This window comes from Solenopsis invicta, chromosome 8 (assembly GCF_016802725.1).
Source record: "Solenopsis invicta isolate M01_SB chromosome 8, UNIL_Sinv_3.0, whole genome shotgun sequence".
Taxonomy (NCBI): Eukaryota; Metazoa; Arthropoda; class Insecta; order Hymenoptera; family Formicidae; genus Solenopsis; species Solenopsis invicta.
The window spans coordinates 11065841-11079113 of NC_052671.1; the positions used below are offsets into that span (position 1 = coordinate 11065841).

At 35.3% G+C, this 13273-nt stretch overlaps 1 protein-coding gene across 4 annotated transcripts in view; it reads right to left on the bottom strand.

The window, feature by feature from the left end:
• LOC105195505 (arfGAP with SH3 domain, ANK repeat and PH domain-containing protein) overlaps positions 1-13273 on the bottom strand; it is a 65831-nt gene that overhangs the window by 25734 nt on the left and 26824 nt on the right. For all 4 annotated transcript variants that reach the window (XM_026135989.2, XM_039452372.1, XM_026135987.2 and 1 more), the window contains exon 2: positions 9187-9259. In XM_026135989.2, the coding sequence (XP_025991774.1) occupies positions 9187-9259 (73 nt within the window). The remainder of the gene's footprint in view (positions 1-9186; positions 9260-13273) is intronic.

Here is a 13273-nt window from a genome sequence, read left to right on the forward strand (position 1 = left end):
CGGAAGCGTTATATCGCGCGTGTTTTAAAATCCCGCGTGAAACGCTGTTACGGCGAGCGGCACCGATACACACGGGTCGGTCAAACTGATGAGTAATACGGAGGGAAACTAAAAAAAAGCTCCCGTTCGAGCCAAACGCGGTAGAGAGTCTTCGCGTTCTCTACCGTGTCATTGCAAATTTATAAAATTAAACTTCCGATTGCGCGTTTCTTCCTCTAAACGAGACTTCCGTCGAATCGAGTCCGTTTGCCCTCCGTACGTTTCTTCTTTTCAGAGCGCACGTGAGAGCGGTGTCCTACATGTATTTATCGAAAGGAGGATAGCACCGCGCGGACCTTTGGCGACATCTGCGCTGCCCGCGTTTCCTTCCTTTATTCTCTGCGCGAAATTTATCGGCCCCCGCGCCGGTCCATTGCTTGCTCGCCGCATCGTCATCGTTTCCACGTCGCCGGGAAATTACGTGGAAGTCCTCGGAAACCACGCGGGATCCAGCTGGCCTGGGGCGGCGGGCGTCGCCAGCTTTCCACGACTCCGGAAACGCTAATGCATTGCTCTTGAATATTTCAATCGCGCGACGTCGCGTGAACGCGGTATTACCACGGATATATCTGGAATTGCATCTTTCACGAGCGCGCATCAGCTCTGGTAGAGAGACAGAGAAAGAGCAAGAGAGAGATAAAATCGTGCGCGACAAGTTCTACATACATTCGCCAAGAATAATGTTTCATCGAGAGAAATATTTATGAACAGAGCATATCTAATCATACTCTGTTTGATCCAATCGTTTTTATTTAAGTTTATATATCATAGCAACGGTTTTGCTGAAGCATCTCTACAAATTTAATTAGATACAGATCTGATAATCATTTTATCGGACCATCAAAATATATATGACGCTCAAGCATGAGCGCTCAAAAAAAGATTTTACATTCTAGAAATAACACTATTCTCTAAATTGAAATCAATGTATTATGATCTGAAAGATGGTGAACATCCTGATTTCTTCAATGCTACACTTATAACTGTATTAATCAGCGATAAATGCACCGTCGTCCTTCAGTGATAATACACTGAAAGAACAATTTTATTGAAAATACAGATATAGAAATAATTATGTTGGATCATTACAATAATTACATTGCATTAAAAAAAATATTTGGTAACTATACCAAATCCTTTTTTCAGGGCAATGTAATTATTTTAATGATGCAACTTAATTATTTTCATATTTGTACACTTTCAACAAAAGCGTTCTTTCCATTTCTGTATAATTGCTGATGATCACGGATACAATAGCATCGCAAATCAGTAAGTTTTGACTGATTCAGATTTAGAGAGTGGAAAAAATGTTTTGTGATAAATATTTTTTTATTAACATGTATTTCACAGAAGCAACTAATTTTTTTATAAATAATATAGTTCAATGAGATGAGTTGTACAATGAGAGAAAGAATATACATATTTAATTTTTATAAAATTTTTTGTTATATGTGTAAAACAAAATATCTTAATGCGGTTAAAAAATATCAAATAAATATGGGAAGAACAATTTTACTGCAGCATTTAAAAATTTAGCTAGATACAGAACAGAAAATAATTTTATGTCGGATCATCAAAATAATTACGTTAGGACGCTCAAATATTATAATGTTCCTCCAAATAGTTTTAACATTCTAGCAACTGAGTTGATACAATTTTTTAAATGGTTTAACATAATTATTTTCAGATTGATACTTCAGTACAATTGTCTTTTTTTGAAGCTTTTGTTAAAACACAAAATTTGATCGCTTCTAAGTCAAAATACGCGTAAATAAACAAGTGTTTTTTATACTAAGTATTTGTTTATAACCAAATTATTTGTTATTACAACAAAACATTTTTTCCAGTACAGCTTGAACCCTACATAATTATTTTGATGATTCAACAAAGTTATTTTAATCTTTGTATCTAGCAAAAAATTTTTAGATACTTTAGTAAAATCGATCTTTACATGCACACATTTAAAAAAATGAATAATTAAATTATTTAAAAGATACATCTTTTATTGCCAAATTTGTTCATGCTCGTTCCTGCAGAACGATTGAATACCAACGTTCCCGCTGTCTGTTGCGTCGGCGAGACACTTCCGCTGAAAAGTTCCGAGAATATCGGGGCGCACGAGTGCTCCCGCGGGCCCATTGTCTCCAAGGGACAACACACGCGTCACGGCATGCGATTCGCGCACCCGGGGTACTCGGAGCGATACATCCTGTCTATCGTCAGGTAGCGGCCGAAGACAGGAGAAAGAAAGGATGGATATAGCATGTAGGGAAAGAATCGCGGGCCTGAAGCGAAATCGGACACGCCGGAACGATATCGGGAGAAAAGTGCTCCATTGTGACCCGATGCGGAAATAATGCTGACCGCTCCGATACGGATGGAGTCGCGATTTCCAGGGGTCGGTTGACGGGTGAAAAATGGCCCGAGAGATCACCCGGGCTCGTAAAAAACAAAAAAAAAAAAAAAAAACACAGCGCACCACGTGTGAACAAACGCGAGTGTTTAATACATTGCATTTCAATCGTTGCAGGAACAACGAATCGCGCGTGACAGCGAGAGAGAGAGATTCGTTGTTCCCGCAGCGATTATTATTCCTGGAAAGTGATGCGATTGACATTTTCGACGTTTCGTTAATCCCGTGCAAATACCACTAAGCAATTTATTTTCTCTGCTGAACGGAACCTTTTATTTTTTTTTGCTCGAACATTATTATTTAATTTCTAGATATCAAATTAGTCAATTTTTTTTTGTCAATTTCAACGTTACTGAAGTTTGTGTAAATAAGATAACATCTAAAGTCTAATATTTGTCGCAATAAAAAAAATTAAAATAACGAGATAATCGTGTTAAACATTTACAGCTTAAAAAAGATTATACTACACTATAAGTGTTTGTGAAGTTAGCACGTCATTTTTTTTGCATCGCAAGATTTTATGCAGCTTCTATTTGCACCCACAATAGTTCTAGAGTTCCTGACAGTTTGTAGTAGAACTATTGTGGGTGCAAATAAAACTTGCATAAAAACTTATAAAAAAAAATGAGGTGCTAACTTCACAGAGACACACTATAATGGTAATAAAGCCAAATAATAATCGTACACATTTTTTTCAAAAAATATGTATAATTACATGTTACATTACGCAAGGTGAAATTCACGAATCAAAATACTACGACAAAAAAGCTCTGAAAAAAATAAGTAAAACAGTTATTTGTAAATTTTTATATTTCATAAGTTTTTAAGATAAAAATTTTACAAATAACTATACTACTTTATATACTTAACTTTTCGAGAATCTTCATGCTACAGTATTTCGATTCATGAATTTTGGACTATCTTATACATCACAATAGAATAAGCATGGATTCATCAATTATTCTTTGCTGCATTCGATTCAGTTCCTCTCACGTTTATTGCAAGTATTGTTATGCAATATTTGGTGAAGGTTATTTTTAGAGGACCATATTAACAGTCTTAATAAAGATAAGCAACATGATATGAAGTAGATAAGGTGACAATTAGCGTAGAGCAGATTTCCCGCGATTACGAGTTAATGAAGCATAACGGTGAAGACGAGAACATGAATGATGAAGAAGTTGTTGCGGTAAGGAAAAGGTTACACCGAGCACAAAGATAAACGAGCATAGTCAGTAAGGTGAGTGACAAGCAGACTATGAGCCTGAAGAGGTAATAGAGAGTATTCCAAATGAATTTATTAATTTAAAATCAAATCAGCAGTTAGATTTTACGAAATCAATTATACATAAAAATTTGATATCATTGTGTTGTTACTTTCCGAACTCAATTGAATGGAAAACAAGTTATGCATTTACGGTCATCTTTGCCGATGGAGATATTCAGGAATATTTATGATACGTCCTGATAAATAAACTTCACTTTTTATCTTTCCTGGAAAATTATTACTTTGTTATGAGAGATTTCACAGAAATAATAGCAAACTGTAAGAAATGTAGGGATTAAATTTTTAATTAAAAATTATTTGTGTACGTATCACTGTTCTTAATTAGTAACATGATATGAGGCCGTAACAGCATTGCATTATATGAAACCTATAAATGCTAATCTTAGATTACTGGCAAATAAGATCCTCTTGAAAACCAATCAATTATATTAAATAAACGAACGTAGTGATTAATGTTTATTATCTAAAATATTTGGATAAAATATTACACGCATGTGTCGCCGCGGCTCATTTAGAGTGTATGACAGAAATAAAAGCTCCCTCATCAAAAGACAGTTTTATAATGCTAGGCTCCCACGAGGCGTCTTCCCATTACGCGATATAATTGCAGTCTGTTCGCGGCTCCCGGCAATTACAGCAGTATACTACCACGTGGTTGTAAGGTCTTCAGCGGCGTTTCGCGACATGAGGAAGCAATTTCGCGCGGCTACCTGCTCGTTGCGTCACGACAGATCCGTAACTCAAAGTCCAATTCAGAAGGAACAACATCTCCGGCATGTTTGCTCAGGGTTGCCTCACGATGGAATAATATTTGCGAACGGGCGGTCCCGAACGAGCACCTCGCCGCAATCATGGACACTCGCTAGTCGAGATGGTTCCCCACGGAAGTACATGTACAATTCGTAGAAGGACTTTTCGAAGTAGTATTCTATTTACAGTTTTGAAATTTTTGATTTCTCTTTTGTATTTTTTTTAAGTTTAGAGTTTTCTTAAGAATATAAATGAAAATAAAAAGTAAAGTTTTGCTTTTTCTCGAAATTATTTTTTCTAACTAATATTCCACAATTTTCGTTACTAATAAGCAATCTTTATCTATCAAATTTAATGCACATATAAGATAAATGTCTCTTCATCGTATGAACTATACTTAATGTGATGTGTATGAAACTTTTTTTTCTTATTAATAAAAAACGTCATGTTTTCGACTGTTGAAATTTCGACTTTTTTCTTTGACACGAGAACACTGCTATTTTGAAAAGTTTTGTTTCACTTTTTCTTCTCTGTAATTCGTGTTGTAACCACATTCATATTAAACATGAATCTTTCATAATTTGTTTCCGTTTAGTAAGTGTAAAATGAGATACATTAGCAACACGTATTATTTTTGCAAGTATACGTATTTGTTTTAAGAAATATACATGAATTTTGTCATAAGAAGGATATACGTTCATCAGACTTGTGCACAGAGGAAAATCGCCAATATTAGCTTACCTCTCCTAAAGTGGCACTCCCATATTTCTCGGAAATTAAATATTGCACTGTATTAATACTGATAAAAACATGATGATTATCTGCTCAGATAATGAAGAAATAGAAATTCATATATTCACGGCTTGTTTCTACAAAATTTGTTAAAAACGAATTCTTGAAAAAATGAAAATAAAACTCGCACGATTTTCTCTTGCAAATTGCATAGTTGAAACAATAGTACAATATATCATTAATAATATTAGATCATTATATGTTTGCAGCTGCTTAAAACTGTTCCAAATAAAAGATATCTTCTAGTTTATGTTTTTTTAAGTTTTATTTTTACCTTTTGTTTAAGAAATATTATCCAAAAACGAAATGAGGAAGCGACTCTTCTCTACAAGCACATAATTCCAAAAGTTTATTTTCTAAATCTGAATTAATGCAATCTTAGCGATTTGCAGTTATATAACTGTGAACATCAATGATTATTCAGTGATTCCGATTAAGAGAGGGGTATTCTCAGTGTAATAACACTGGAAACTAGTACATGCATCGCTGATTGATGTAGTTACAAGTATAGCACTGAAATTAGACTATTCACTGTCATTCAGTGAATAACACATTGATTCCGATTTAGAGACTCTCTGGTGTATACTCTCCGTAAAAAAAAAAAAATTTAGAAGAATGTGTTTTTTTTCTCAGTGTTCTAGACCAGAATTACAGCGATCTAATTCCCCTTAAAGCGATTTTGAGGCGGAGAAAATTCACGCGAGAGGATTCGCTCGAGAAACAGAAACCAGATATAACGGAAGACGCTTCGCCGTGGAAAGCGAAGGAGCGGCCTGAACACGCAACTTTCGCGGAATAATGCGAGCGTTATCGACCCGACGGACGTGGAAAGGAAACGCCGCTTTAATCTCTCATTAGTCTCGCGGCTAACGCGAGAACGCGGCCCCCGGCACGCGCTGTCGTTTTATTCATGCTGGAGGGGCACCCGGGCCGGCAATATCTCGCCGCCATTTTCTGTCAATGGGAGTCACATTTTCATCGCGACTTAATTAAGGACTAATTCTCGAGATACGCGAGAGATTAAGTACCGCGGCCGTTGCTCGTAAATGTTGACACGAGGGGGAATTCACAACCCAAAATTTTGTACACCAATGCCGATTTTTGGCATTGCTGTAAAACACTGCCGACATTTTTGTACACTACCGACAATGCTTATTGTTAGTCAATGCCTACAATGCCGTCAATCCTATATTAAAATTAAGGCAATGCCATGCAATTATGAACACTACCGCGTGCCCATTATCATACGCCAATGCCTGCACAAGAATTCTAAAGCTTTCCCGAAGTATTCAAAAATTTTTGTGCTCAACCCCATGATCGACTCTGAAGTGAGCTCACCACTCCCCAACCACTGACGACAATGCCGTCAATATTATAGGTCACTGCTTACTTTTTTCGGCAGTTCACTGCCGAAATTTTGTACACCAATGCCGGCTGTGAATTTCCCCTCGTGTTGACATATAAATGTAATGTATTTGCGATCTTTAATTCATAATCACTCGTGCGACATAACGTTACGTCGGTTACGATAAAACGTTACTTGGGACGCGTGTGCGACGTGCTGCTTATTGCCGTATTCTCGTAGGGAGGCTGCTGGGGATGTGACGCGAGATTACACAACCTACGGGTAACCCTTTCGTAACTACAAAATTTATAAATAAGTATACGCGCGTATCGAACACGCTGTAAGGGTGGGAACTAACGCGTGCATGATTAATGATAATAACATATCGAGTTCGGCGATAAAGTCACGTAACTTCGCGCACGCGAGTTCATATAAAATGGCTCGACGCGCATTTATTTGCTCCGACGAGCAGAAATATGTTCAAAAGTTTAACGCGAAGGAAGCAGCGCGATTTTTAACGCGAAGAAGTTCTCTTCAACGCGAAAGCGCCGATATGCTCGGGAACTTGTTTACAAGTTTTATCAGGAAATATGAATATTCCGAGGCAACTGTGACGATATTTTACACGTCCGGCATATGAATAACGATGCAGGCCTAATAACAACGTTTCTTACGTATTTCCTCGCGAGCGTTACGGCGCGATGTATCGGCGCTGACAACGGCGCGCGTTATCGATCGGCCGTCGCGCTCGTTCATAGACTTCGCGGCCGCGCGAGCAATATATAACAGCGGTCGTAAAGATGCCGATCGCAGACTCCAGAACGCGAGACATTCGGTCGCGCTGCGCCGCGCCGCGCCGGCAGGCTCTCTCGCAGGAGGATGGCCTCTGCTCGAGGAAACAAAGGGGGCGCCGCAGAAATCGATCTGTCTGTCCGATGGTGAAGCGGCGGAAAGCCAGCGCGGCGGCCAGCCCGACCCGTAAAAGTCGGCGATGCACAGCTCTCGCGGGGTGTCTCGGTCCGAGACTATAGACCTTTAGGATGTTGAACCCGACGCGTCTTGCCCATTCGAGTGCGATAAAAATCCGGACCGACGCCCGTAAGATTAGAGCACGTGCTATTACGTTCGCTGCAGCACGACCCGGAAAACGTACCCCCGGCGAGTAAATTTCGCATTTGTCTTGAGAGACGCCGCGTGTATGTACGTACTCCTGTATTTCACAAACCTCTCCGTCTCTCTTTCTTTCTTGCTACTGATTCGTTGTTTATCTTTCGTAAATCAGAATGTAGGTCTGGCTGAATTAAATGTTCAGATTATTATTAAATAATCATGTGTTTAAATAAAAAAAAGTTTGATACACGTGTACTGCCGCTCAGAAGTATTCGCCAGCTTTGTCTTTCTTAATTAAATAATGGAAATTCTGAAGAAAAGTAAATTTCAATCTTTCTTCATCATCTTCTAGAGAATTATTGGATTCAATATTATAATAATCTTAAAATATTACTTTCTACGAGTACATATGTAAAGAGAATATAGTAGAACGGAATAAGACAAAAAAAGATACATACGCGGAAAGAATAATTTTGCTGGAATACTGAAGATCTGAAGATAATTATGTTGAACCATTGAAAAATTTATATAAGACGTTTAAGCTGGTTACTAGAATGTCAAAACTTTTCACAGCAGTATCATCATGCTTGAATGTCTCACATAATAATTTTAATAGTTCGACATAAAATTACTTTCTGATCTAGCTAAATTTTTAGATACTACAGTAGAATTGTTCTGCCCGTGTATAAAACTCAAAGTGGACAAATATTTTGAACAATAGGGTACTAATTTGTTAGAATATTTTTATAATAAAGATTCTTTTGCTCAAGTTTTGATTTTATGCCGAAATTATATGAGATATTAAATAGTCTTAGTATATTATATATACAAAAGATAAAGCGAAAGTAAGATGAAAAAGAAAATAAAGAGTAATAAAGATAAAAAATAGTGCATATCAACTATCACAGTCTCGAATAGCCGGTGCTGATATGTGCAATATAACATTCAGCTGCTATTATCAGTAAAAAATAACAACGCCGTTCAATAGGCATGAGTCTAACGTTCCAGGACGATAATTTAAATGACCATTATCTATACGGTAGGATTTTGCCCTCAGTGAGGCCATGTCACCAGAGCAATCAAAATTAACAATGCATAAGTACTCAAAGACTTTTCTACGGCATTTAAATGGAGTAATAATTTCCATAAAATTTCCATAAAACAAACAGAGTGAAGAGAGATTGACAGAATCTTTATTAAATTGAGAAAATATCAAATTTGGTCCAAGAAATTGTCCTTAAAATTTAACTCGAACGTTGTATACATATGTCGCACACGAGATATAACTTTACTTATTTTATTTTTATTTGTTACCAACGACAGTTTGCTTTACGTTCTGTGATGCAAATCAATTTGATCTTCTAAGAGCTAACTGATTGTTATTCGCGCAATCGTAAAATCAAGTCTCAGTCGGTATAACGAAAATTTATACAATACTCCTTGACTCACCGTTTCCGGAGTTGTGGATAGCCTTGATAGCCTTCTTCAGCTTTGTGAGACCATCCCTATCGAAGTCCAAGGTCTGAAAGAGGAAAATAAAAATAATAATACAATGAAATACGCAAGCTAGTAAAATGTGATAATTTCTTAAACTATATAAACCATCTGTGAAATTTTGTGAGTCAGATCGTATATCAATGCGCTCGATCTTGCATTTTAATAAGCGTTTGTGTGATGAATAATATTATACGAGCGATATAAATTTGACGATTTCTCTCCCGATAACAAAGAATACACTTTGAAACTGAGATTTTGTTATTTTAATTTGTGTTAATATTCTATAAGAATATTATAGAATCGTAAAAGACATTTTTAATTGTTTTCATTTGTTTGATACACAAAAACTATATTTTTATTAATGCGCTTTGAAGAAAAATGTAACAAAAAAATGTTCAAAATATTTTCAGTAAAAATATTGTAGTCAAAATTAAATTTTAATCATGGAAACTTCACGTACTTAAATTATAAAGCAAATTTACACTTTAATTAAATATATAACAATCTCTTTATCGTGAAACTTCAATTACGTCAGTGCTGCCATTTTTCAAACATCTATCAAAGGAAAGCGTGTAGGATTCGCAAAATTTCAGAGAAAATAACTCTGGACAGATATTACATTTAGACATTTGAATTTCACGCGACATACGCTCTGCGCGAATCATAAATCCGGATGTGTCTTTCACCCAAATCCGTCACGGATTCGTGGATCCGGACATCCGGTTAGCTATAAGCCCCCCCATCCCCCTAAGTGCTTTCAGCTCTATCCATTTTACTAATAAAGGAAGAACTAACAACTAAAAGGTTAGCAGACATCATTTTATCGCACGTTCAGCGTTATAATGTGATCGTAAAGCAACATAAATATGTTTGCCACCATTCATTTATTTACTTCACGTGACAGCGAGATGTGCTGACGATATATGTATTTAGTCTTTTGTCTCGACTGCGATGTTTGAGAATCACACCTGCCTCGCATTCACGTGTGATGCATCACTCGTCGTGTTGCATCTCTGTGAGCCAAATCGGCACGCTCACGGTCGTGTCGCACTTTATTTCAATTGCGGATGGAAAAAAAATAGAAGCAAGGTGAGGCACGCAAACCAGAGATGTTAAAAATAACAGACTTGACACAGCAATCAAATATAATCCTTTCACACACGCATACATGCACACAATCTATTTTTTTTTTCTTATAGCATAAGTTGGCAGATGAGCACGGCATTCCTTGTAAGATACAAAGTGAATCACGCAGAATTATTTAATAAAAATCAAATTATAAAATGAAAAATACTGATGCCTAGTGTGTTCGATGAATGTTCCAAATATTTAAATAAATAAACAATCGAGCATGAATACAAATTTTTTGTATTTAAAAATTTGTTTATAATGTACATGCAGTTGAGTTAAATATATAAATGTTTAAACTGAAGTTCGAGTATTTTATATATTAATACATAAATGATTCAACTGAAAAAATTTAAGCAAGTTGAAAAATTTAGTCAACTTAATAATTTCTTTCTCAGTGTATGTTATATCTTAATTTTTTTCAATAAATTCAATTATGTCAGTAATGCCATTTTTCTAACATTTTTCGATCGCGTGTCATAGAACGTGTATTTTTTTATGGTCATGACTTACTTACTAAACAAGTGTAATCACTTAACTGCTAATATTGTACAATACGTAAAATATTTTGCTTTCGAGCTTGGCTGAAATTTGTGAAAAATGATTATACTAAGGAGAAAATAAGTGCTATTACCCATGCTTTTACCGGATAATTAATTAAATAATATATTAAATAATATTATTTCTTGGCACGTTGGCTGCGTTATGATTAAAATATTGTTGTAACATAACATTGAATAATATATATTAAATAATATAGCTGCTCATTAAATCTTTTCTAGTTAATATTTTATATGAATTAATATGAAATTTGTGAAATAATTTTCATAAATTTCATATTCATAAAATAATCATAAAATGAAAAATACGATACATAATAAAAAAAAATTAATAATCGTAGATAAGTATTTTTAAAAATCTAAAATTTTGAATAAATATACAAATGAATATTTTTTTAATGCATTTTTTAATGCAAAAATTGTAAATGAGTAAAATTTATTGTCCAATTACAATTTTCCAATACAATATCCAATTTTATATATTCATCGGAAACACTATTGACGCGTCGATTAACTCTTGAATACAACACTAAAGAAGAAGCACAATGCAATTTAAAAAGAAAGAAAGCATCGAACAAATTTATTTATTAACCATACTTCGATCCTCTCTCTAGTGCGTGATATAAATCGCGCGCGGACGAAAAACAAAAGAATGAAGAAGAGAAGAACGGTACGGAGAAGGAGGTGAGGAAAAGAAGCAAACGGGGGGAAAAGGATCGCGTCGCGCGATGATCGAGGGCGTCTGGACGCGCCGGGAATTCGCGCGGAGTGCAAGCAATAAAAACGACGGGGATGCTGTACTGAAATAGCGCCGACCGCGACGACGACAAATGCCGATAAGAGTTTAATAAGCGGGCGAGCGTAAGGAACGCGCGCGTGATTAACGCACGATACGGCGCGCGGGTCGCGATGCAGCAAACAAATTTAATGCGCCGCAGCGGTATAATGAACAGAGCGCGCCGGTTCGCGAAACGCACGAAATTATTGACGCATTCATTTGCCGGCGCAATTATGCCCGAATGTCCATTACAGCGGACGACTCTATCTCTCACGCAAATTCCTCCGAAATACGCGGCCGTGATATACCTACGCTCCTCCATTTTTAATCGCACCTAGAATCTGGAGTTATTAAAATAATATCACACGGACAGAATGGTTTTTTTTTGTGTGGTTGAAGTGTCCTAAAAATTTAGCTAGATGCAAATCTGAAAATGATTACGTTGGATCATCAAAATAATTGTACGATGATAAATGCTGCAAAAAATGTTGAAATTCTAGCTGCCAGTTTGAAGTCTTGTGAGAGAAAAATGTTAGAAAAATGGCATTATTGGCATTAAATTTAGTGAAAAAGATGCTAAAATATATACACTGAAAAAAAAGTTATTGACTTGACTAAATTTTTCAACACGATTAAATCTTTTCAGTTCAACTATTTATACATTTTACTAAAATATATAAAATACTTGAACTTCAGTTTGAGCGTTTATATATTTAACTTAACTCTGCATGTATATTTAATTTAAATACTTAAACCGAAGAAATTCAATCAAAATAAAAAGTTTAGTCAAGTAAACAACTCTTTTTCTCTATATATAATTAAAATTTGAGCGTCCTACATAATTATTCGTAAGTTCAACAAAATTATTTTCATATCTGTATCTAGTAAATTTTTCAAAAATCATTTTAGCAAAACTATTCTTTCTTTATACGTATCTGACTTTGAAATCATATAATCATGACTAATTATATGCTTTGTTAGTTACATTTACAAATATATAAAAATTGCATATTTTTTATCATTATTTTCCATCAAATATATTTGTTAGAGACAGTAAAAACAAGGCTCATAAAAATTAAATGAGTAAGCGACAACACAAAATGTATATAATGCAAATGTGTATAATGTAAATAAGTAAATACGCAAATAAGTAAATAACAGTACAAATAATATTATAATTGCAAATATGTAAATATGTACATAGCCTAGTAACTTCGCCATTGCAGCTCTCAAGCCCTCCCGAGAGAAAGGATGAAGATTTTAGATAAAGTCAAAACATACAGAAAAACATGGAAAAGTACGTAATTTGCTACAATGATTTCAAAGTCGGATCCGTTAATTAGAAAAGTATTCCGTTAGTTAGAAAAACATAAGAAACTTCATCGTTAAATCCTACTTCGATATATAATATTCCGTTATACTCTATAATAATCTTCACTACAAAATCTTATTTTTTAGTCCAAGTACACAAACCACAATTTTGATAAAAATAAATTGAGAAAAATTCTGACTACTCTATAAAATAATATAATCAACAATTGTTTTATTATTAAAATTATTTTAATTATAATTT